The 25,493-nt window shown below is 47.8% G+C and overlaps 1 protein-coding gene across 2 annotated transcripts; it reads left to right on the top strand.

The window, feature by feature from the left end:
• Window positions 1-2,408: 2,408 nt before the first annotated feature.
• Window positions 2,409-25,455, top strand: SMPDL3B (sphingomyelin phosphodiesterase acid like 3B). 2 transcript variants are annotated; one of them, XM_010947975.3, is made up of 8 exons: window positions 2,409-2,779; window positions 11,860-12,073; window positions 15,258-15,355; window positions 19,151-19,294; window positions 20,305-20,477; window positions 21,590-21,770; window positions 21,851-21,984; window positions 24,886-25,455. In XM_010947975.3, the coding sequence occupies exons 1-8, from the start codon at window positions 2,692-2,694 to the stop codon at window positions 25,249-25,251; spliced, it is 1,398 nt and encodes a 465-aa protein (XP_010946277.1). In that variant the 5' UTR covers window positions 2,409-2,691; the 3' UTR covers window positions 25,252-25,455. The 2 variants fall into 2 exon arrangements, with proteins under 2 accessions (XP_010946277.1, XP_074233153.1); XM_074377052.1 differs by lacking the exon at window positions 24,886-25,455 and adding an exon at window positions 23,937-24,049.
• Window positions 25,456-25,493: the final 38 nt, after the last annotated feature.

The raw sequence follows: 25,493 nt of genomic DNA, 5'->3' as shown, positions 1-25,493 counted from the left end.
GACCCAGGGCCTGAACACGGATGGGGCTTTAGTCCTTTTTTTTTTAAATTGAAGTATAGATGATTTACAATATTGTGTTGGTTTCAGGTATACAACATAGTAATTTGATTTTTTTTGCAGATTACATTCCATTATAGATTATTACAAGATACTGGGTATAATTCTCTGTGCTATACAGCAAATCCTTGTTGCTAATCTATTTCGTGTATAGTCGTTTGTATTTGTTAATCCCATATTCCTAATTTTTCCCTCCCCTCCTCCCTCTTCCCCCTGGTAACCATAAATTTGTTTTCTATGTTTGTGAGTCTGTTTCTGCTTTGCAAATAAATTAATTTGTATTATTTTTTAGATTCCACATATAAGTGATATCATACAGTATTTGTCTTTCTCTGATGTTTAACTAAGCATAGTATTCTCTAGGTTTAAGAAGCTAAAAGACAGAAGCTAATAGACATCTGATATTTATTGAATCCAAGTAAATGTCCCTGGACTTAATGTCTGAATACCGGCTTCCTCCTGTACCCTTTGACACTTTTGGAACCCAGTAGCCACTCTGCTGCCCTATCTGGGCCCTCCTTCCTTCTCTTATAGGTGCTTCCCCAGCCTTTCCATTATCCCCTCTAGGAGGTCAGAGGACAAAAGCCTGGAGGTGGCTGTCTTCAAGAAGCTGTGGCCTTCCACCTGGCCACATCCTTCCCCAAGGGAGGGCATCTTTGCTACCTGCTTAGATCAGGGTTTTAAAAAAAACATATAAGGAGAGCACAAATTAACACCTCAATGATTCCCCAGCCACAGTCTATTTAATTCCTCCCTACCACTAGTTACTAACTCCCAGGCGTAGAGCCTCACCTCTTTTCACCAGGACTTCTCTGCCTTGCTGGTCTCCCAGAATTCCTATCTTCCACAGGGCCAGTGCAATCTTTCTAATTGGGTTGCATGTCTGCCCTAGTTAAGACTCTTCCATGGCTCCTGCCTGCTCCCCCGGCTCAGAACCACAAGCCCCAGTATCACCCAACACAGCTTCCTGGGATGTTTCAGCATTTTTGTCTTATCAGCGGTTGCTTCTTCTGCCTGGGCTACCCTCCTCCCCACTTTCCCCTTCTTCTGGCTAACTCTTACTTGTACAAGTTTACCTCATTTTATTACACTACACTTTATTGCACTTTGTAGATAATGAATTGCTTACAAATTGGTTTTTGGCAACCCTGTGTCAAGCAAGTGTATTAGTGCCATTTTTCCAACAGCACTTGCAGATTTCATATCTCCGTGTCATATTTTGATAATTCTCACAATATTTCAAACTTTTTCATTATTATTGTATTTGTTAAAGTGATCGGTGATAATAAGTGATCTTTGATGTTATTATTGTAATTGTTTGGGGGCACCATGAACCGTGCCCATGTAAGACAGTCAGCTTAATAAATATGTGTGTTCTGACTGCTCCACCAACCAGCTGTTTCCCCATCTCTCTTCCTCTCCTTCGGCCTCCCTATTCTCTGAGACACAACAATATTGAACACAGCACCACCAAGGAGGTGGGCAGACCACCTAAGCCACCTCTCTGGCCCACTGATCTGCCCCTACACTCACCCCATTTAAGGAGCGAGCCTGCTCTGCTTGGAGACCAAGCAAGGAAGGGCACCTGTTTCTTGTTTTTGCTCCCAGATGCTGCAGCACAAGCTCCAATGAAGCTTTGCCTGAATTTCTCGTCTGGCCTCTTATCAATTTCTATTGATTAATGAATCCCAGGACCTGGGTCAGAAACACTATTTTGTTTTTTTTTAGATCTGCTATAATATTATGATTGTGTTAGAAAAAAAGAGTCCTTATCTTTTAGAGATATATACTAAGGTGTTTGTGGGCAAAATGATATGATCTCAGGAATTTACTTTAAAATAATCCATGGGGAATGGAGTGGGGGTACAGATGAAGTAAGATTGGCCATGAGTTCATAACTGCTGTCACTGGAGGATGGTTATTGGGGGTTCATTACACTAGTCTCTCTACTTCTGTTTATGTCTGCCAATTTCTATAATGAAAGAAGAGATGAAGCCACGTCACCTCCTCCTAGAAGCCCTCTCACTTTCTTTGGAGGGTTAGATTCCCCTCTCCCAGCTTGTCAAGCCACCTAACACACTGAACTGCAGGCCAGTGGTTTACCTCTCCCTCTTGAGAGCAAGGGCAGCCCTGGGTCCCCTCCGTCTCCCTGGGACATGGTTCCTGGCATAAATGAATGGATGGCTCTTAGTCTTGGTTCATTTGTGGTCAAGCATCTCAGTCTCCAACTAGCAGTTAAATTCCTTTGATGGCAAAGGCCTGATGTTTCACACATGTCTGTTTGTTCCTTTGGGGCGGGGCCACATGAAAACTCCAAAAGCGGCTATTTGCCTGTCAGTGACTGGGGCTGGGTGAGTTTCCTGGAGAATACAGTCTCCGGCTGGACCGACACGCTCTGAGGAACTGGCAGGACAGGCGCTGCTTCCCACTTCAGAGTCCAAAGGCCTGGCTGGTGTGGCTTATTGGGCAAATCTTGCTCACACCCCGCAGGGCAAAGGAAGAAAACCAGAGGAGCCAGATGCCTCAGGTGACTGGAGACAGCTGGTGACAGGACGGGAGGTTCTGCTCTGGCACGTGGCCACCAACACCTAGTTAGGAAGTCCGTGACTCCAACAACAGCTCGGGGAGAACCCGATGGCTCCCGTGAGGCAAGCCGCAAGGATGAGGCTGCCCAAGCTGCTGATTTTCCTGGCTTACTGGGGAGTCGCCAGGGCTGGAACAGGTAGGCACTGCGAATGCCTGTGATAGCTCTGTTTTGTACTATGAACTCAGGAAAGAGGGCTGCTGGTAGCTGCTCACAGAAAGCTGAAAATGTGCTAAAAATAGCAAGGCAGGGAGCTAGGTCAGGGAGGCTGGGTGAGAGAGTGAGGGTCTGCTTGAGCCTGATGATTTTAAGAGGAGGTGACAGCTGGCCAAGGGAGGGACACTGACCTTGCTAAGAGGTGTGTGTACGTAAGAGCCAGCCAGCTGGTAGAGGTAGGAGGTGGCAGGCAGATTCATGAATTCACTCCACAACTGTTGGTTGAGGGCCTTGACATATCACGCACTAGTCTTTGAACCAGAGATGGGCAGAAAAGAAAAGAAAAAAATCTCAGTCCTGGTGAAGCATTTCCTCACCTGGGGAGAAACAGAACAAAAGGCCCATGAGCAAGGAAATAATATTCCAGGAGATAACAAGTGTTATGGAGAATAAATAATAAAGCAGAATCAAGGAGCAGAGAGGATGGGCAGGACACTTGTGGAGCAGCCAGAAAAGTGCTGTTTAATAAAGTGACATCTGAGTAGACACCTAAGGCAGCGAGGGAGAGAGACATGTAGACGTCCCGGAGAAGAACATTCCAGTAAGAGAAGATGGAAAGTGCACAGGCCCTGAGTGGGACAAACAGGTCATGTGTGTAAACAAGAGCAAGGAGGCCAGCGTGGCTGGAGCAAGGAGGGCGAGGGGCGTGGTAGGGATGTCAGGGGATCACGGGGCCGGGAGGGCATTGGGTGGGGAGGAAGGAGGCAGGCAGGCCAGGTCGTGGATAATCACGTAGGCAATTTTAAGAACTCTGAAATGGGATATCATTCGAGGGTTTGGGACAGAGAAGTGATGAGATCTGACTTGTGTGAGTTTAAAAGGGGAGGGTATAACTCAGTGGTGAATGCCTAGCATGCATGGGGTCCTGGGTTCAATCCCCAGCACCTCCACTAGACATAAACAAACAAACCCAATTACCTGCCCATCAACAAATTTTTTAAAAATTAAAGATAAATAAAAATGAATAATTTTTTTAAATGTGTCTGGGGGTGGAGGTATAGCTCAGCGTTAGATCCCATGCGTGGCATACACGAGGTCTGAGGGGTCTATTTTTTAAAAATCCCCTTGGCCTGTGATGGGGTAAAGATTGGATGACCAAGATGTCTGAGTCTGTGGTTTTAGCACTTGAAGTTGGGCACCCTGAGTTCTGGGATGGCTGCTCACCCTGGTAAAAGAGAAGCAGCAAAACCAGTGAGGTGGCTACTGCCCTCATCCCGGGAGAGAAGGGGTGGTGGGAGCGGGGGTGGTGGGAGATGGTCTGATTGGAGAAACAAGACTTGCTGACAGATGGTGGGTGTGAGTGAAGGAGGACTTAGAGGATTTTAGTCTCAGCAGCTGGAAGGACAGAGGTATCATTTGCTGAGATACTGGAGGAGATGGCAGTTTGATTTGGCTTGTGTCCAGTTCAAGATGCCTGTTAGATTTCTGTGTGGTTAGAGAGGAAGACTGGACCTGTAGTTTTCCTTAGGAGACTAGATTGCCCCTTTCTGGAGGCCTTTGAATGAGACCTTAGAGATGACCCAACACCCTTCCGGAAGCTGCAGAAATGGGCAGAGAAAGGAAGAAAAGGCTCGGAGTCTGCTCGTTGCCGGCCCCGGTGCTGCTCAGTTCTCCCAGGCTAGAGTCCAAAGGGTCGGTGGCCTCTCAAGTGTTCGTCCAGTCAGTCCACTTCCTCAGACAGTTCCCAGGAGCAGCTGACCTTGACAAGAACTCTGCTGGCTGTGCATCTCAGAGGCCAGTGAGGAGGGACACTGGTGTCTGCAGGGCCAGGGAAAGGCCTGGAAAGGACTTGTATCTAAAAGCTGTGACTGAAAGGTGGAAACACCTCTGGGACCAGCCCTGACAGGATGTGTCATTCCCTGTGAGGGTGACTGACTGTTCACCTGGACAGAGACCCAGTTCCCCTCTGGGGGACTCAGAGCCCTGCTGGGCTGACCAGAGACTTGGGAATGATTGAAAGAATCTCCACCCCACCCCTACCCCTACTCTTTCACTTTTAAATATGTTTTCTTAGAAATCCAGATATCAGTGGGCACCCCCTTCCCAGGCCCAGGGTCTTAGTGGTTAAAAAGATTCTCCTCTGCCCCCAAAGGCACTAAGACGTTCATTGCAGCATTGTTTATGATAATGGAAAATGCTAACAATAGAACAGCTGAATAGATTGTGGTAAAACCACCAGGCAGGTAAGTTTCAGGATAATATAGCAAAATTGAAAATATTAAGTAACATTTATTAAGTACTTATTATGTGGCAGGCACTACTAAAATTTTCACATTATACCCTCACAACAGCCTTGTGAAGTAGGGATTATCAACGAGGAAACCCAGCCTTAGAGAAAAATAACCCAAGGTTACACATCTAGTAAGTGTCTGAGCCTGGATGTGAACCCAGGCTATACATCTTCAATCTGTTTATAAAATAATGTCATGTAAAAACGAACACTAAGGAAAATAGCCAAGAAGGGCTAACATTTATTTTCTGAGCACTTATGATACACCATGCTTGTGCTAGGTCCTTGACATAGGCTATCCTTTTAAAACCTATTTGTCCAATGATTTTGATGTTTAAGCTGTGGTACATGTATACAATGGAATACTACTCAGCCATAAAAAGGAATAAAATAATGCCATTTGTAGCAACATGGATGGACCCAGAGGTTGTCATTCTAAGTGAAGTAAGACACAAAGAGAAAGAAAAATATCATATGATACCACTTACATTTGGAATCGAAAGAAAGAAAGAGAAAGAAAGAAAGAAAGAAAGAAAGAAAGAAAGAAAGAAAGAAAGAAAGAAAGAAAGAAAGAAAGAAAAGAAAAGAAAAGAAAGAAAAGAAAAGAAAAGAAAAGAAAAGAAAAGAAAAGAAAAAAAGAAAAGATACTAATGAATTTATCTGCAAAACAGAAATAGACTCACAGACATAGTAAACAAACTTATGGTTACCAGGGGGAAAGGGGGTAGGGAGGGATAAATTGGGAGTTCAAGATGTGCAAATACTATTATATATAAAATAGATAAACAAATTTCTTCTGTATAGTACTCATAACTATATTCAAATATCTTATAGTAACCTATAATGAAAAAGAATATGAAAACAAATATATGTATGACCGGAAAAAAAAAATGATGGCAATACTTTAGGAAAAAAAAAAGTATTTGGGAAATGCAATGAAAAAATCTTTTGATTTTTATAGTCCCTGTAAAGTAGCTACTATTACCCTTATATCCATTTTGCCAATGAGGAAAATGAGACTCAGAGGGGGCACAATGCCTGCCGAAGATCCCACAGCTAGGAAGTGGCAGGACCAAGTCTTAGCTGCCTTATCCTTCATGCCTTTCAATGGGATGGTGGGTTTTGTTTTTTTTTTCAACTCTTTAAAATTTTTTTATTTATTTACTTTTTCCCCTTAAATGGAGGCACTGGGAATTGAACCTAGGACCTTGTGTGCGCCAAGCACACACCCTACCACTGAGCTATACCCCACCCCACGGTGGGTTTTATAGGTACTACTTTTTACTCTTTTCTCCAAACTTTCTGGAATGTATACATCTATAATCTAAAAATGAAATTAAATTTGAAAAGAATTCCACAGCACGTGTAAGTTTTTTCAGAATCCTAGTCTCTTCCTGAAGGGCCAACCTTTGAGACACCCAATGAGAGAGCAACCATCCCCACTTTGCATAAAACGGTGGAGTTTCTCTGCCACCTTCCTTAGCCCACCTGAGCTTGGGTGGGGTGTCAACGTGCTGACTCTGTCTCCTCCCGCACAAACCCTGGGCAACACTGCATTTATCCCTCAGCTTCTAATTGCAGAGAAACCCACAAGTTCTCCCAGTGTGGGTTAGCAAGGCTGGGAAACAGTTCTCTGGAGAACTGTAAGCCGGCCTCATGGAGTGGCTGTGAAGAGAGGGCGATCCATGCACTTAACACAAGGGGTCAGTAAATGTTGCTTTTCACCCTCTGTGTATACAGAAGAGGAATCATGACTGAAGTGTTTGGGGTTATTGCTTAGCGTCTAAAACAAAGGACTGAAGCGGGAACCAAGTTTGCTTTGTAGTGGGTTACACACATAACAGACAAAAGTCATGGAATCAGAGGCCGTTTCAAGTGGCAGGGCCTTCGATAACCTTTGTGCAATACTCTCATCTTACACTTGAGGAAATAGGCTCCAGAAGAGATGAAAAAGTGAGGCCAGAATTGGAGGACCCCAGGGGTTAAGCACTCAGGCTGTCTTGTCCACCCCTCAGCCAAGTGCTCCCTATGCAATTACTCCTTTCATCCATACACCCACTTCTTTGTTACTTAGCATCTTTATCCCCATTTGGCAGAAGAAGAAACTGAGGCTCAGCTGAGGAAATACCTTGTTCAAGTTGCCATCACCTGTGTGGAGAAGCCAGGATTCAAAACAAGATTTCTCTGACTCCAAATTTCATGCATGCCCTTTCAAAACCAATCCACTGCCTGCAGCCAGAAAACCTAGATCCTACCTTTAATATCTATGTGACCTTGAGCCTCAATTTCACTATCTATAAAATAAGGACAATAGCAGAGAGATTAAATGATAGTTAAATGAGATCATGCACCTACATTGTAACGTGCTGTTAAAGTTTCAGGGACTTTTTTTTTTTTTTTAATATATCCAAGGTCATACTACCAAAGTGCACTGTGATCATTTCTGTTCTGATACACTCCGTTCTGTTCACTCTCTTATTTAATGAATCACAGGTCTGTCACTAACTAGCTCAGTTTCCTCATCTGTAAAATGGGTACAGTATCAGAGTGTATTTCATAATTTCATTGTGAAGCTACATGCGCAGAGGGCTTAGCACAGCATCTGACTGACATTCAGAAGGCACTAAATAAATGGCAAGTGTCACTCTCCTGTCTCCTTTTCTTGTCTCTGACCATAAGCTAACTCACCTTTCAGCCACTTTAAGACCTTCTTAGTCTCTAGGAATGATTTTTGCAAGTCTCCTCCAACCCATCAGGAATCAATCATGAATGTAAAATCATGAATGTAAAAGGATCTCACATTACACATGATTTTTAATGATGTTTTTAATATTGCTTTTGAAATGAATTATTGATTTTGATGGCATAGTTTGTTTTTGTTTTTTGGAGCCAATGCATTTTTTTTTTCAGGTCTCAGACATTTCTCTGGGCCTTACAAAGCTACTAGGCCACGGGCCCTGGGTCTGTTGTCCCCAGTGGACAAGTTTGGACTGGTGGCCCCTTTGGTGAAAGAGGAAGAGGGCCAGGAGAACTGCTTTGCCTGCCCAGGCACAGGGAGCAGAGCTGAGCTCTCAGAATTAAAACTAGAGGGTACACTGTGCCCACTGGCCCTCTGCTCAAGGAGGACCACCCGGGAAGGGACAATGTCTGTCTTCACGTTGTTTTGCTTCAAGTTCTGGCTCCAGACCTGCACTTTACCTGCAGAAGACAGCAGCTAAGGGGACGCTGGGGCCGGTGGGGGAAGGACACAGCCACTCCCCTTGTCCCATTTCCCTGCTGTGGTGAAAGGGGACTTTCCGGAAGCTCCAGGGACCAAAGTCAGAATAACTGCTGAGTGTTTATGCGTTATCTCATATGCTCTCATTTTAATCCTCACAATAACCATAAAAGGTAGGGGGCGCTGTTGTTCCCATTTTATAGATGAGGAAACAGGCAGAGTCAGTTGCCAGTGTTCACCCAGCTAGTGGGCAGTGGAGCTGTAATTCCAACCCAGGTCTGTGTCCTCAGTTTCTCACTGCACTTGATGCCAAATTTATCTGTAGTCTCAATAATTAACAAATAATAATAACGGCTAAGATTTATATACCTTTTCTTAAAACTCAAGGATTACATGAATACTTTCTTACTGTAAAAGATCCAAGTAGTAGGATCCAAGTAGAAAGCTTCTTAATTTTCATGAGATACCCCCAGCCTCCCCGGTGAGGGGTCTGCACAGTAATATTTAAGAAGCTCTGGTCCAAAGGAGGAAGTGTTCCAGTGTCCAAATCCCCACACCCTCCCAGTCTCACACCTGGCCCCGGGGGTAATTGCCAGGGACAGTGGTGGTGTACTGAGATTCTTCTGGACAAGCCCTTTCTTGTTCACTCTCTTATTTGATGCTCACAGAGATACAGGCCAAATGTCAAACACCCTCGGGCCTGCTGGCTTGCCCAGAGTCCTCAGCCAACACATGGAAGAGCCTGGATTAGAAACTCAATTACTTGCCTCCGTATCCTTGTGCCCACTCTCTTCTCCATGAGTGATAATTAGAGCTCAATTCCTCACAGCTTGTGACTAATTCCATATAAGCCTGTGGCTCCCATCTTTGATGGGTAACATAAATGTGTTATAAAAGCCACCTTCTGGGGGCTCTGAGTCAACATCATGTCTCAACTGTGCGGTGAGAGAAGTTGGGTTTGAGCCTCAGTTTCCTTGTCTGTGAAATGGGCATAAAAATGCCACCTCACGGAATGGCTGCAAGGATGAAATGAGGGAAGCACATGAAGGGCACCAGGCCTAACATTCTTTGAGTGCTTACCAGTCTAATCAGCCTCTGCACAGCCTCACTCATGCATCAAATATGTATTTGGGCATCTTCTGCATCCCCAGCACTGTTCTGGGTGCCGAGGACACAGAGATGAAGAAGACTCTTGTGGGACTAACACTGTAGACATGGAAGATGGCAGATAAGCAAGCCAACAAGATAATTTCATATATGAGAGTATGCTGAAGAAATGAAACTGGGAGAGTCAGAGAGCTAGTGACCAGCTGGGTGGGAGGAAGTGGAGCTTGAGAAAAAGTAGTTAGGGAAGGCTTCTCTGAGGAGCTGACCTTCAGGCTGAGGCCTGAATGAAGAGAACAAAGGAGGACCAGGGAAGAGGCCCTATGAGGAGGACGAGTGGGCTGGGTTGGGCCAAGCAGCAGATGAGGTGTCTGTGATCAGCCTCCACAAAGAGGAGACCGGAGCCTGAGGTGGAGCCCTGCATGGACCTGAGGCTCTGCCTGCCACTCTTCCCACTCTCCTGAAGTCAGGCCTTTGAGGCCACGGGCACGCACGTATGTACACGCACACACACATATACATACGCCCTTAGCTCTTTGGAAGTGCGGGGGAGGCTGGAAGGAGTTTCAGTTCTACACACAATTCTAATCTGGAACTTGAAGGAAGAGACAAACCAACAGCTGACCTTGCCTCCGTCAAAGAGTTTCTGGAGAAGTGTTCATTGACTACTTTGAAGGCTGACGTCAAAGGGGCAGAATGTCTCAGTGCTTATGGTTAGTTGAGAAAGCATCTGCTAGACGCCGGAGAATGGTCTCTGCATGGTCTGCAGAGGAAGCAAGGGGCTCATGTGTCAGAGAGAAGGGCGAGCCTGGCCTCAGGCTTGGAAGAAGGTATGACCTGTCTCTGTGCAGGGGCTTGGGAGAGCCCACCAACTCGGCCCATCTACTAGTTGAAATGAGACCATTAGTTTCTTCCCTCTGGCTTGGGATTTTGCCCCTGTAGGAGTAATTTCAAATATATTAGTGATCACAATTTGTGCGAAAAGTTTAAATTCCCCTCATTATAAACAAAGACTCTCGATTTGGGGGAAAATATTAAAATGCAGGCAGAGACTATTTACAAAAAGCATAGTTGAAAAGGCAGTGGTTTTACCTCCTTAGCAATAACATCTTCCTAGGAGAAGACCAGGAGCCAGAAGATGCCCACCATTTCCCATGTGATCTCAAGCATCTTGACCTCTGAACCTTAGTTTCCTTATCTGCACAATGGGGATAATGTTCAGTCCCTCCAGGGCTGTGGTGAGGATGTCTATGTGATGACCATGGGAAGGATGATGATTTGCTAAATCAGTCATTTGCACCTTAGTATGAACTAGTTTCTGATCCTTTCCTGAGACCAGGTTTAGATCAGGAGAGGTGAACAAAAGCTCAGAAGCATCTGGGAGGAAAAGTCAAAGAGTGAGGTGAGGGGCCAGATTTTACCTTCAGGCCTTAGAGCCACACAGAATGTCCTGTGACTGGGGGCAGGCTGGGATTTGGGGGGAGGAGTGGCAGCTATCCAACCCTGAAAGCCACAGAAGCCAGGCCTCCCAGGCCAAGCCTCATTTTCCTGGGTGTCGATTGTGGACTCTGAGTCTGAGTGATACAGGAAGAGGAAGAGGAAGTGACAACAATGGTGAAAAGTGAGGAAATTCTGGGCCTCACCCTTGTTTTAGCCAGAAACAAGACTCTAGGCCAGAGGCCAAACCTGTTCAACCCTTCTTCAATAAGCATCTTTGAAACCACTTATTCCAGGCCCTGTGCTGGGTGCACATGATTAATCCACTCCGTGTGGCCGGTTTCTTAGGATTCCCTTCTCTGTTTGCACCAAAAGATTTTTGGCATTTCACCCCGCATCCAGAATCACTAACAAGTACACCCGCAATGAGAAATTCAGCCCAATCTGAATTACATCCTTTCTTTTCTGGGCTAGCACTCTTAAGCTCCATTTCCACACATATTCCCCAGGTTTTTGCTGGTGTTAATTAGATGATCTTACAACATGTTTGGTGTGTAAGCCTTTTGCCAGGTCAGATTTTTGTGTATATGGCCCTGGAGCATGAAAAGATTTGGCTCTAGTTATGGGCTCAGAGAGGTGAAGCAACTCGCTGGCAGTCACACAGCTGGCATGTGGCTCCAGAGCCTGGGTACTTAACCCTGACACTCTCTCACCTTTACTTTAAAACAAGCACCGTGCTTAGAACTCCTGAAGGGTTCTTGAGGGTCACGCAGCCCACAACACTGAGGAGGGGAGATGGAAAGGGCCTTGTCAAAGGTCAGAGGTCAAGGACAGAGTCAAGCCTGTTTTCTGCTCTGCTCAATGCCTCCCTGGGTAAGGCCAGACTCTGGGTTCAGAGAAAACTTCCTTTCACCTATGCAGGCTCCCCTCCCCCACCCCAGGGTTCCCCTGACTTCCTTCCCATCCAGGCTGAGGGAGGGACCAGGATTGACTAGGGTCTCCTTGCCCCCGCAGGGAAGTTCTGGCATGTCTCTGACCTGCACCTTGACCCCAACTACAAGGTATCCGAAGACCCCCTCCAGGTGTGCCCATCTGCCAGCTCCCAGCCAGTGCCCAGCGCGGGCCCCTGGGGCGACTACCTCTGCGATTCTCCCTGGGTTCTCATCAACTCCTCCATCTACGCCATGAAGGAGATCGAGCCGGAGCCGGACTTCATCCTCTGGACTGGGTGAGAGCAGCCACACAGCTACCCTTCCCCAGGGCTGCCGAGTGTGCCTCCTGCCTGCCTGGCACCTTCCCCACACCATCTCCCTTAGTCCTCATACCAGTCCTGTTGTGAGGAGGATGAACCTAAAGCCCAAAGCTTGTCCAGGGGACCCCAGGCCTGGCGGATTCCAGGGCCTGTGTCCTGGACCTCGTGTCTCCCAGCTTCAGCAGAACGCAGCTCTCACTGAGGCTGGGGGCGCGGTCATGGCATGTCTGGGCATGTGGGGAGTGCCCGGATTTTAACTCGGGATGAACACTGGTCCCACTCCCACCAGGGTTTAAGGACTCCAAGCCCCGGTGATCTACATGCAGGGAAGGAAGAAGGCAGAAGGGCTGAAGCTGGTCCAGCATTGGGACCAAGTGTCCTGGTCAGCTGTGGGCCACCCCTGGGCTGCCCTGGCCCTGGGGGTGCTTCTCACTGGTCAGAGGACAGCTCTGCATGGAGATAGCTTGAGGGGTGATTTCTGCTCAGCTACAGAGATGCCATTTCTGCTGCTCATCCGAGGATGCGGCAGTTAAGTCCTCAGACTTTTCTTGGCACTCGAGGTCCCCCCTTCACTCACTCGCTCCTTCCCTCCCTCCTTTGGTAGGTCAGCCTATCTTGTGCTCACTCCTGGGTAGATATGGGGGAATGGAGATGTCAAAGACCTGGACTTGCCTTCAAAGAGCTCACTGTCTTGTGGATGACACAGACAAGGCCACTGACCATTATAGCCCAGAGAGAAGAAAGGGTCACTGGGGGTATGCAGGACCTTCACAGGGCACCTGACTCCATCTGGCAGGACTGGGGAAGACTTTCTGCAGGAAGTGGTGAGCCAGGGAGTGGGTGACAAAGGCTGGCGGGACCTCTGATTTCTGGTGCCCTCTTCCAGCCTCAGTGGACATTTCTATAAGGCAGGACTAAGCTCACGACGCCCCCAGCCATCCCTCACTGTGACATAGGAGTGACCAGGAGTGACCCTCAAATGGACTCGGTGGTCGGCAGGGGTAGGAACAAGTCTGAACACTTAAGAAATGTGACAGTGTCTCAGGAGGGGCCCGGGCAGCTCTGTCTTCCCTGGGCTCAGGAATCAATCTGAGAGAGTGAGCTTTAGGCCATGATCCTGGCCTCCTGCTCCTGAGTGGGCTCTTGCTGGTGGGGTTGGGGTGGGCAGAGTGGGCTGTGAATTCTCCGAGGAGAGGCCCTTGGAGAAACGTATGACATTCTAAAAGACATGATCCCATCCCTCTGGGGAATTCATGATCCTTTAACAGAAGCATGATTTTTCTGAGAAATCTCTGGGACCTTGCAAAGGTGTATGGCATTGGATGAGATGACCTCTAGGACCCTTTATAATTCTTCAATTTCTAAGAAATTTGACCTCTCTGAGGGAATTGCAAGCCCTCGGGGGATAACCTGTAGAAACTGGATGTGTTTTCTATCACACAGAATTAAATCCTCCAAATTAGGAGGAAAACAATGCAACTTTGTCCTGATGTCTTTGGATTCCTGACCTGTCCCCAGGGAGGACAAGGCTAAAAGGACCCTCTTGCTGCCCTAATGAGGGGATCAGAGAAACAGCAGGACATGGTGGATGTGAGCATAGACTCTGGAGCTGAGCTGACTGTGTTTAAACCGTGGCTCCACGGCTTCCTTGCTGTGTACACTTAGGCAGGATTCTTCACCGTTTCGTGCCTTGTTTTCTTTATCTCTCACATGGGACCAAAAACAGAACCTATGCTATAGGGCTATTATGAAGAATGAATGAGTGGATATGAGCACAACACACAGAAAGTACCTGGCACACAGTAAGCTGGTGTGAGCTGCTGGTAGTGGTATCAGTACTATTAAGCTAATTAACTTCCCTGGGGAGGGGCTGGGCAGGTGTCCATCGGAGTCCTCAAGCTCTAGATTGTGGGTGCTCCTACCATCCCCCAAGCCTACCCTCCCCCTTTCTCCTCTACTTTGCTGTGCCTTTCTAAGGTAAGTCCAGGAAACTAGGTCTGTCAAATTGTTGCCGGAAGATCAGCCCCCATCCCTGAAGAGCCAAATTGAAACTCAGAGACAGGGTCTTAGAGCATAGAAGGAATGAGACAGCTTGATTGCTTTGCCAGGTAAAGGGGACTCACAGCGGGCTGGGGCCTTCAAAACTGTGGACCCACCTTGGGGATGGGGTAGGGTGATTATACAGCCATAGCTCAAACAGTAAAGCATCGATAACAATCAATAGAATCATTTTCTTGTCATAAGACTTAGAGTGGCGTCATGATGTTTCCAAGCGACCAATTCTATAGAGGCTCGAGGCTGTCACTTTTTCAATCTCTTTATCTCATAAGCGCCCACAGTGTGGTCTTCTTGGTAATTCAGGCTATTTTGTAAGGTTACAGTTCCATGACCTTCTCCCTGGAGAATGACTCAGAAACCAAGCATGATTACTACTTTCAATTACTGGAATAAAGTAGAAATCGTAAAATTAATAGCTTTAGTTTTAACAATGGGCCTGGAACTGTGAGTAGCAACCGGTTAGTCAGGTTAGTTGACCGTTTTAAGGGCAAGCATAAAAGCAAGCAATCTATTAGCCTGAGTGTGGCTATTTTATTAATTCTCCTTCAAAATGGGGGGACTAAATGGTCTTGGGGGGCAGGTCCTAGGCCTGCCATAGAGTAGATATGAATTTTATATTCTGAAGCCAGCTCCAAACTCGTTAGACCCTTTGGGAAAAGAAGCAGAATTCAGACCCGGCTTCTCCACCCCAAGCTCCCTATGGGGCTTGCAGATGGGACTGGAACCCCAGAGCTTCCCTGTCTAGATAACATTAATTGTAACCTAGCAGCTACTACATTTTATATATCCACGTTTCCCCCTTTATTGAAGTGCCACACATACTCTGGGAATAGGTATCATTATTATCCCTACTTTACAGATGAGCTGATGGAAGCTCAGAGAGGTTCAACAACCAGCCCAGGGACCCACAGCAGGTCAGTGGCAGAGCCTGGGTTTGGACTCCGTCCTGTGTGACTCCCAACTCCAGCCTGGCCATTCCTCCTCAGTGGATTTCCGAGGCCCAGTTGCGTAGTCTCTTTTTCTCACGGTAGAGCCGTCCCTTCTTTTCCTTGTGCCTCTTCCTGAGCTGCCCGCACCAAACTGGCCTGGCGCTGTTTTTCAGTGATGACACGCCGCATGTGCCCGATGAAAAGCTGGGAGAGGAGGCCGTGCTGGAAATTGTGGCGCGTCTGACTGAGCTCATCAGAGAGGTCTTTCCAGGTAAGACTGTGCCCTGGGTCCCCATAGTGTTCCCTGATGCAAGGGAACTGGGACGGCTGGGCATGCAAAGCCATCTCTGCTCTACCACTCCCACTGCCACTCCAGGAGGGGCCCCAGCTGCTGTCACCATCCCACATCTGTCCCCAAGGCAACCTTTCTGCCACCTTATCCCATCAATGTCAATTTGTGCAAAGAAGTTGCCTGGATGCTGCCAGTCTAGGTAACTCAGCCCAACTCAACCCAACTCAGACAGGGTTGTGCTAGTTCATCTTCCAGCAGAAGTCACTACTAGAGTCAAACCAGGACACTCGCCCCCATGGCAACAACAGGTATTGTTATTCCCAGTCTATAGATAAGGAATCTATGGCTTAAAGCTAGTCAGTTCCTAGGGGAGGATTCAAACTCAGATCCAACTCTGAGCGTTCTTTTCTCTGCTCCACATGGGGCTTCAGGAATAAAAGTGAAATAATGGGGAAGAAAATGCTTTATCACTATGATTTAACACACAAATGTAAATTATAATTATGATTTCACAGTTCATAACACACTTACATGTTTTATTTATTTATAAATAAGCAGTATTTTGTTTTATTTTTTATGCTCTTTTTACTTCCAGCATATTACTTTTTTAAAATCTGTACTGATGGAAGTTTTATTTCAAAATGTAATAAAATTCTTCAATAGACAGGGTAAAATAAGATTTGTTTTGTTTTACTCCCCACCCCTCAAACCCCCAGCCAAATGAAGTGGTTTTTAGTTTAGGTTTTTTTGGGGAGTGGGGGAGGTAATTAGGTTTATTTAATTATTTCTTTAATGGAGGTACTGGGGATCGAACCCAGGACCTCATGCATGCTAAGCATACACTCTGTCACTGAACTATACCCTCCCTTCGATCACATGTATTGAATTTCCTAAATCCAAGATACCATTGACTGTAAGATGCTTCCATTATTTTATGTATCGCTAAGGGAAAAAATGTTGTCCATTAAAGTATGACATAGTGCTTTCTCGTGGCCTCAGTAGGAAGACATGCTCCACCTGGAGAGATGTTAAAATAAGAACAAATTGGAAGAAGTGAAATGAGGCATTATCTTATTTGAGAAGGGTAACAACACAGGTCAAGCAGAACACTCCCCCTTAAATAGATAACTAAGCTGAAGTAACTTGTTGGAGAGGAAGAAGCAACTGAAATTTGAGATTTTTGAATTCCATGTCAAGTGTTCTTCCTGCCACGTGCCACCTGTGTTCCCCACCAGAGTCACCGTGAACACCGACCCCTGCCTCTCTACCATGGCTGATGGTGAACTCAGGTGTGCAAGGCAAACCCATCCAAGTCCCAATTCAGGCTCTGCTACGCTCTGGCTCGGCAGTCCCCTGGACGTTCTGTGTTCTCTTGGTGCAAAATGAGGAAAGTAGTGGTACCTGCCCAGAGGGTTGTCATGAGGATTAAATAAGGTAATCCATTCACTCATGTAGTCAGGCAATAAATATTTATTGAGTGTCAACCATGGGTGAGACACCATTCCAGGGATAGGGAACTTGGCCGTGAACAAGATGCCAGGTTGTACCCTCATGGTGCATATGCCTGTAAGGAGCTTGAAACAGTGACTGGCACAGAGAAACAGCAAAAACCTGCTACCTGGAAGGAAACTGGGTTCATCTCTTGGTGGGTGTCAAGCCAAAAGACACAACCAAGCCAAAGATCAGGAGAAGGAAGAGTTTGTTACTTACGGCAAGTAAGGAGAGCACCTGGCATCTTTCCCAAAGCAGTGTCTCCCCGAATGGTAATATTGGGGAATTTTAAACTAAGGGGCATGTGCATATTCAAGAAGGGGCGTGGTATATGAATATTCATGAAGAGGCTTGAGCAGAATTCAGCATATAATTGGGGCAAAGGTCTACAGAGTCCAAGCTTTAGATGATTGAAGTCACAAGGGTCAGAAGAGGTCAACATCATCATCCCTTAGGTTCCACCTGATCTGGTGGTTGATTGCTCCAGGAGGTTTTAAATTTTGCAAAACAGCTCAAGAAAGTGCTTCAGGCTAATCTTTACTGAAGAAACAGAACTGGGAGTCTTTACAACGGATTTATTACCTTTGCTATTGTCACTTCTCTTGCCTGATAACAGTTTTATTCTTTGTTCTCTTAAAACCGTTATTACTGAGACCTGTTCAAGGGCAAGCATTGTGGCCAAGCTTAGATCTCCAAATGGCTTGGGCCAAAAATGGCTTCTCTTACATCAAGAAAGCCATGCCTGCTTCTCTTTATCCAGGGACCCCCCTACCTTCTCTGCTTACAAACCCGGAGAGATTCCCTGCCTTCTCAGCTGCCTTTGGGATTCCAGGGATTTGTGTTTCCTCTTAAATGGGTTCTTCTGGCTGCGTGCCTCTCTCATGTGAGAGAGATGAGTTTCTCCCAGGTGGTTACAGTCATGACTTCTAGCTTTGTGAATAATTCCTGATGGGATTTCTATGACCTCCTCCTTTGGCAGAGCTCAGCATCTCCAGATCCTGAGGGCTATACCTGAAGCAGCAGGACCCTGTGGGGTCCTCCTTGTGCATTTGAATAACTTATCCTTTTACCCTAGAGGCCTTGAAAGAAGGTCATGGACTGATAACCTCAAGAAAATGGGCAGACCCTCCTAAGTTCCTCCATAACAACATCAAATTCTTACCAGGAATGTAGCCCTTGCTCACACCCTGATTGTTATCACCCCCGTTCCCACTTTTTTCTATAAAACCCCTGGACACTTACCCCAAGAGGGGCTCACAGTCTCTAAGGCATGAGTCTGCTGTGACTCCCTCTGCCTGGCAAAGCAATAACGTTGTTCTTTTCTAATTCTCCCGAAACTCTGCCTGCAAGTCTCCATTCAGCTATCGGAATACAGAGGCTGGTTTTTTTGGCAACATACAGGGTAAAGGGTTTGTTAGAAGCACTTTCCCAAGTGGGAATCGGAGGTGCCAGCCTCTCTTATTGGTTCAAGGTCACCCCTTGGGGTAAGCCAAGCTCATATAAGGGCAAGGTCCTGCCTTGAACTCAGAGGAGTTTTTATTTATCATCAAATATTCATTGAGCAACCACCTACAGGCCAGACACAAAATAAAAGCAGGAATGAGGCTACTCACAAGGAGGAAATGAGTCTGATGGGCTTCCCTCTCCCCCTTGGGTTCACTTCCTCATGAAGGCCCCCCGCCCCGGGCCCCCACTGCTACCCCTTCTATACACTCCCGCAGTGAGCGGCTCTTCCATTTTTGTGACAGCTATTACTCTGTACCTGTCAACCCTACTGCACCGCAAGGCCTCTGGGCCTGGGGCTGGGTGCTTGGTTCCCAGGTCTGCACCCTGGCATGTACTAGGTGCTCAACAAATATTTGTTGACTCGTGAATGAGTGAAACTCCTAAGGCCTTCCAGAGTGACGCAGACCCCTTCCCTAACAGTAGGATGGATCTGGAATTGACAAGAACAAGAAACACTAAATTATGAAGTGGCTGATGATGGATCTGAAGAGTATTTAGATCTTCTAGCTTTCTCCTCCTCATCTCATGCTTCATTTCTGACTAGGGAACTTTCTGCTGGAAATGGTGTTAAAGAAGTCACTGCTCTTCCTCCCTAGATGTGAGCAAAGTTCTGCCAGATCCTATGATGCGGTTTTTTGCTTTTCTCTGTATTTTCTGTATTTTCCTTATCTGAGCTATAGCTCTTCCTTATTAGGTCTGATAGCAAGTGGCTGAAAATGATTAACTCTACCAAGCGCTTCTGCATGTATATTTTTGTATTTCTCTTTTTCCTCCCAGATACAAAAGTCTATGCTGCTTTGGGAAATCATGACTTTCACCCCAAAAACCAGCTCCCAGCCAGGAGCAACAATATCTACAATCAGGTAGCAGAGCTCTGGAGACCCTGGCTCAGTAACGAATCCATCGCTCTCTTCAAAGAAGGTACTAACACCATTTGCTACTATAAGGAACACTTTATGCCAAGGTCTGATCTAATTTCACCTTCACAACATCCCCATGAAATAGGGATTGATTTTATCCCCATTTTACAGGTAAGGAGACTGAGGCTTGAAGATACCAAGTCACTTGGCCAAGGTCACCCAGCTTAGAAGAGGCAGCCTTGAGAGCAGAATCCAGGGCTGATTCCAGTGTTCATGCTCTCAACCCCACAGCACTAATGAGGATCATAAGTGAATATTCATTATTTCCTGTGTGCCAGGCACTGGCCTCAGCACATTGCCAGACTCCTCGGAACAACCCTAGGAAGAGGCAGTGACTTCAGTTAAGGCTGGTTTCTCAACCTTGCCACTACTGACATTTGGGCTGGCTAATTCTTCATGGTGGGGGCTGTCCTGTGCATTGTGGGACGTTTAGCAGCATCCCTGGCTTTTACCCACTTGTTGCTAGTAACCTCCAAGTTACGAAAACCAAAAAATGTCTCTGAACACTGCCAAATGTTCCCTCGGGGACAAAATCACCAGGTTGAGGACCATTAGTTAGGAGACACAGCATCCCAAGGTGATCTGACCTCTTTTCCTTCCTTTCCTCCATCCCCTGCTGCTGGAGCTCCGTGTTGGTCAAACCCAAGAAACTCGGAGTACAGAAGCCCACTGATTTAGTCCATAGCTCCTGGGGCAGAGAGCTGAGTGGAGAAGGGCTGACTGTGGACCTGGAGGGGCAAACACACCTCAGTGTTATTCTCACTACACAGAGGAGGAAACTGAGGCATAGAGAGGTTAAAGTAACTTTCCCGAGATGCACAGTTAGTAAGTGGTAGAGCCAGGACTTGAACCCAGGCAGCCTGGCTCTGGGGCCTTTGGTCTTAACCACGATGCCCCTTCTGTGGGAAAGATGGGAAGGAGAAGGTGGGCAACTGAAGTGGAGGGGGATAGAGGTGTGTCTGCTTGGAGGCAGGGGACACCTTCAGATTCTCCCTGGCTGTGATGTCCTAGGTGCCTTCTATTCTGAGAAACTGCTGGGGCCGAGTGGGGCTGGGCGAATTGTGGTCCTCAACACCAATCTGTACTATAGCAACAATGAGCAGACAGCCGGCATAGCCGACCCCGGCCAGCAGTTCCGGTGGCTGGAAGATGTGCTGACCGATGCGTCCCGAGCAGGGGAAATGGTAAGGCCTCCCCACTCCTCCTCCTCCCTCTTTGGGGTCAGTTCCTGAACAATCTCCCACTTTGGCACAGACTCACTCCAGACGCCCACATCACAGAGAGTCTTTTCTCTGCCCAGCACTAGGGTGGGGGAGGGCTCGTCCATCCTCACAACAGTCTGTGAGGCTGGGACCCTGGAGCCCATTGCCGATGTGAGGGTCTCAAGTCCCACAATAAGTGGTGGAGCCAAGACTAGCACCCTGGTCTCCAAACTCCAAGTCCAGTGCTCTTTCCACAGATGCCACACACCACAGCTGCAGCCCACACTGTGGGCGAGAACTCGAGGGGATGCCCTGCCCTTGGGGTGTGTCCATGTCATTTGATGGGCTGGCAGCCCCCTGGGGATTAGCCCTGGGTCTCATTTGCTTGAGTCCCTGCTCTGACCAGCTCATCCCAGCAGGATTTCATAGCTGGTGCTTTTGAGGCCAGACTATACATCAGATATGTTAAGTGTTTTGTGTGGATTATCTCATTTAACTCTCAAAACTCCCTCAGTTAGGTGTCATTCCTGATGAGAAAACTGAAGCTCTGAGAGGTGACACACAGCTGGGGTCCAACTGCAGTTTGACTCCAAAGCTCGTGTTCTAATAATTGCCCTCCGTTCCACCCCTCATTCTGTCTCTTGCAACGGGGGCCAAGGGCCCAGGAACTGTTAGCTGAGCAACTCAAGAAACATAAGATGTAAACACACATTACCACATAGCATATGCTGCACAATGGCATGAGGAAGGTTTGGCTCCAGGGCCTGAGCTGTCTAAGAGAAGACTCGTCTCTGAAGGATCAGGGAGCTTTCATGAGTAGGTGCCCTTTGAGCTAGGTTTTAATTTACCGAAGTGGGAATGAGGATGCTCCGGGTGGCAGGCAGAGTGTAGGCAAAGGCAGAGGTGGGGAAACATGCGGTACATTCATTGCTGGTCCAGAGAGAGTGCTGGAATCTGCCTGGGAGGGGGATGGGGGAGGCGGTACCTTTGAGCCCACCTGCTGGCCTTTGGGGAGATGGGCAGGTTGTGAGAGGTGGAAATGACGGGGTGGGGAAGGCGTCTCTGAGCCTCTGCGGGGCACCCCTTCCTCGTAGGTGTACATTATCGGTCACGTGCCCCCGGGGTTCTTTGAGAAGACTCGGAACAAAGCATGGTTCCGGGAGGGCTTCAACGAGGAGTACCTGAAGGTGGTCCGGAAACACCACCAAGTCATCGCGGGGCAGTTCTTTGGGCACCACCACACCGACAGCTTTCGGATGTTCTACAATGATGCAGGTACCTACCCTGGAGGACCATGGCCAGCCCACCTCCCTCCTGTCTCCAGCCTCTCAATTCTGCTGTCTCTCTCCCGAAAGGTGCCCCCATCAGTGTCATGTTCCTTACACCTGGGGTCACTCCATGGAAAACCACCTTGCCTGGAGTGGTCAACGGAGCCAACAATCCAGGCATCCGGCTGTTTGAATATGACCAAGCCACACTGAACCTGCAGGTCAGGAGCCCTGAGGCTGCTGGGGCCAGAGGAGGAGGGAGGGGAGACCTGAACGCATCACCACCTTCCCTAACTCTTTCCTAGCTAATCCATCCTCTATTAACCACTGAGCCTCAGGAAGGTCAAGTTACTTCCACACTTCTAGAGCTCAGGATCAGAACCCTGGATCTACCTCTGCATCCTGCCACCAAGTCAGGTCACTTCTTCCCCAAATCTCCTTTTGCCCTGGACCACTGTCAAGGCTGCCTACCTGGTCTTGCCTCCAGCATTGCCCTGCTGTAGCTCATCTGCTGCACACTGCAGAGGGGATTAATGTTTCTAAAGCACTTCTTACCTCTCTCCTGCTCAAAAACCTTCAATGGCTCCCCAGTGCCCCCAAGATAAATTGGATCTCTTTGGCCTGGTATTCAAGGTCTCTCACAGTGTGACCTCAGGCCCATTGCTCATGTCTTCTCTATACCGACTGGGCCGCAGCCAAGCAGGACTCTAACTCAATGAGCAATCCCACACCTCCTGGGATGTGCTTGTGATTGTTGAAATGATAAAGAAATATTATGCCTTGACGTTTTCAACAAAATGTGTTAAACATCTGCCATGTGCCAGGCCCTGTGCTAAGCTCAGGAGTTACAGAAGTGAACAAAAGTCACCACTCTTCTGGAGCCGAGATTCTTACAGGAGACAGACAAGAAACAAATGCATAAAGTTAAGTGTGGCATGAAATAAGTGCTAAGGAGAAAAGAAAACAGAGTGAGGAGGCAGGTGGTGAGAGTTATGGTGTGTGTGTGTGCGCGCGCGCGTGTGCTGTTAGGTGGGGCAAGGAAGCGTCACTGATAGAGTGACATCTGAATTCTGAGTAAATTCAGGGAACCAGCCATATGAGCATCTGAGGAACGAGGAGGAAAAGCAAGTCAGAGGCCCGGGGTGGGGATGTGTCTGGTGTGTTAGGGAAAGGAGGCCCGTGTGGCCACAGTGGAAGTCACAAGGGATGGGTGGGTGGAAGGGGCGTCAGTTCATGTAGGCCATGAATAGGACTCTGGAATTTTACAAAATCTCCATTCTGCTGGGTGGAGAACAGGCTCTTGGGGGCAACGGCTGAAACAGGGGGGTCATTTAGGAGGTGACCACAACCACTGAGAGGGGATGGTGGCATGGACCAGGGTGGCAGCGGTGGGTGGTGAGGACAGCCAGATCCTGGATCTATTTTGAAGGCAGAGCAGACAGGATTTGCTGGTGGATTGGATAACGGTGTAAGAAAAAGAGAGGAGGCAAGGAGGACCTCAAGGCTTTGGATGGAATGCCTGGAAGGATGAGGTTGCTACTTACAGAAGGAATTGTCCGATAGGTGCAACTGGTGTTCCAGGTTCTTGTCCCGTCCCAGAAGGAATTCAGAGATAAGACTTAGAGATTAAAAAGGTAAAGTGAGGATTTATTAAAGGATGGATAGTACACTCTCAGGGGAGAGCGGGCAGGCTTAGATGAGCAGCTGCCCTGAGTTTCTTTGGCAAGTTAGTTACATAGGGTGTAAAAATGAATGGGCGGAATATTCATTGGGGAGGGAAGGGTTTGGAGTCGTATTCCCTGATTATCATCCCAACTCCACCTTCCCAAAGGGAGTAGGGATTTTTGTCCTTATTTAGTCTGGATCGTAAGAGTCATGGCGTCAGTGCATGATGGGTACTTCTGATCTGCAAGGCTAATTTTATTGAAATGAGGGCATAATGAGTAAAAGGTTACATTCGGACACTGGAAATTCCTGCCTTTTCTGACCTTTCTTTGTTGGTCTCCAAGCCAAAAGGTGTGGCCCCTTATCAGCCCAAAGATTCCAGCTTTTCTCTGCCCAAGGATCCCTGCTGCTCACATGATGTGTGGTTTTCTGCATTTGGCCTGTGCCCCTCCTTTCTGCCTAACTCCTGCCATTTGGTCTGTGTCCCCCTTTCTCTGCTCTTATCTAGCTATCTGCCTGCTCTAACAGAATCACTGCAGGAGGAGTGGATTTCAGAGCGAAGATCAGAAGACTTTCCTGTTCACTTTGGGATGTCTGAATGGCATCCAAGTGAAAATGCTGAGGGAGGAGGCAGCTGGGTGTTCAAGTTGGAGTTCTAGGAAGATGTGGGCATAAAGATTAAATCTGGGAGTTGAGAAAGGACATTTAAAACCAGGGACTGCTGGAGATACCCTAGATCCCTGACTCTAGAGTAAATGTAGATGGAGAAGAAGTCTGAGGATTTTTAAGAGCATGGTCTGTTGTTTACATGGGTTGGTGGATCATAGGCTCTGGGGAAGACTCAATGAAATAACAGAATGTTCCTGGCAGGTAGTTGCTATCCATACATGGCAGATCCCCCAATCCCCTCTCTCCTGATCTGAAGCAGATCCATAAATTTAAGTGGAAAATGTTGGACAGATAAACCCCCTCCATATTTAAGTCCTCAAAATGCACCTGAGTCCTAGAGGGCCTCAACCACAATTCTCTAACCTCTCTCAGCCAGGTACTCCATCCCACTACTTTTAAGTAGCTTTTTATCCATTCACTCGCTAAATATTTATTGAGAATCTTCTGTGTACCCAGAATCTTGATGGAACAAAATGCACAGGCCATGGGGTAAGCAACCTGGGTTCCAATCCTGCCTCAGCCACTGAACACCTGTGGGACCCTGGCCAAATGAATTAACCTCTTTAGGACTCAGTTTCCTCATCTGTGAAATGGGAATAACTGCAGTTACCTCATCAGATTCAATCAGAGGATATCTGCCAAGCATACCCTGACGGTAGTAAATGCTCAATAACTAACAGGGGTCATGATGACGACTGTTTAGAATCTAGGGGCAAATACAGGCTGGAGGACTGGGGGCAGAAGGGAACAGCTGCTCACGGCCCGCCCGCCTCGCGCCCCCTCTGCAGGATATAGTGACGTACTTCTTGAACCTGAGCCAGGCGAACGCACAGGGGTCGCCGCGCTGGGAGCTCGAGTACCGGCTGACGGAGGCCTACGGGGTGCCCGACGCAGGCGCCCGCTCCATGCACGCGGCGCTGGACGGCATCGCCAGCGACCAGGGCGCGCTGCAGCGCTACTACGTCTACAACTCGGTCAGTTACGACACGCAGGCCTGCGGCGATGCCTGCCGCGCCGAGCACGTGTGCGCGCTGCGCGAGGTGGCCTTCGACGCGTACGCCGCCTGCCTGCGCGCCCCCGGCGCCGCGCCCGCGCCCCACCTCGCGCTCCTGCTGGCGGCGCTGCTGGGCCTAAGCGCGCTGCTGGTGCCGTGACTTTGAGCGCCGCCGGCGGGCAGGCTGGGCTCGCCTTCCTCCTGGTAAAATGGGGGCAGCATCTCCCCCGAGAGTTGAACGTTTCCACCCTTTCCGCCACGTCCGCAGAATGAACTGGGAAGGGAGAGCCGATCAGGAAATGAAGTCCCAAGGACCCCATCAGAAGCACAGTTCTTTAAAGTTCATGTTTTATCCAAAACACAATGCTCGTCGTGCATCTATTTCTGTGCATTATTCTTTTT

This window comes from Camelus bactrianus, chromosome 13 (assembly GCF_048773025.1).
Source record: "Camelus bactrianus isolate YW-2024 breed Bactrian camel chromosome 13, ASM4877302v1, whole genome shotgun sequence".
Classification (NCBI taxonomy): Eukaryota; Metazoa; Chordata; class Mammalia; order Artiodactyla; family Camelidae; genus Camelus; species Camelus bactrianus.
This window is presented reverse-complemented; position numbering and strand designations above follow the sequence as displayed.

What these genes read in the sequence shown, in the direction of transcription:
- SMPDL3B (XM_010947975.3), top strand. Translation starts at nt 2,692, where the DNA reads ATGGCTCCCGTGAGGCAAGCCGCAAGGATGAGGCTGCCCAAGCTGCTG. An exon ending in CATCGCTCTCTTCAAAGAAG is followed by an intron (nt 19,295 to 20,304) that starts GTACTAACACCA and finishes GTGATGTCCTAG; the next exon opens with GTGCCTTCTATTCTGAGAAA. An exon ending in CGTCCCGAGCAGGGGAAATG is followed by an intron (nt 20,478 to 21,589) that starts GTAAGGCCTCCC and finishes CCTTCCTCGTAG; the next exon opens with GTGTACATTATCGGTCACGT.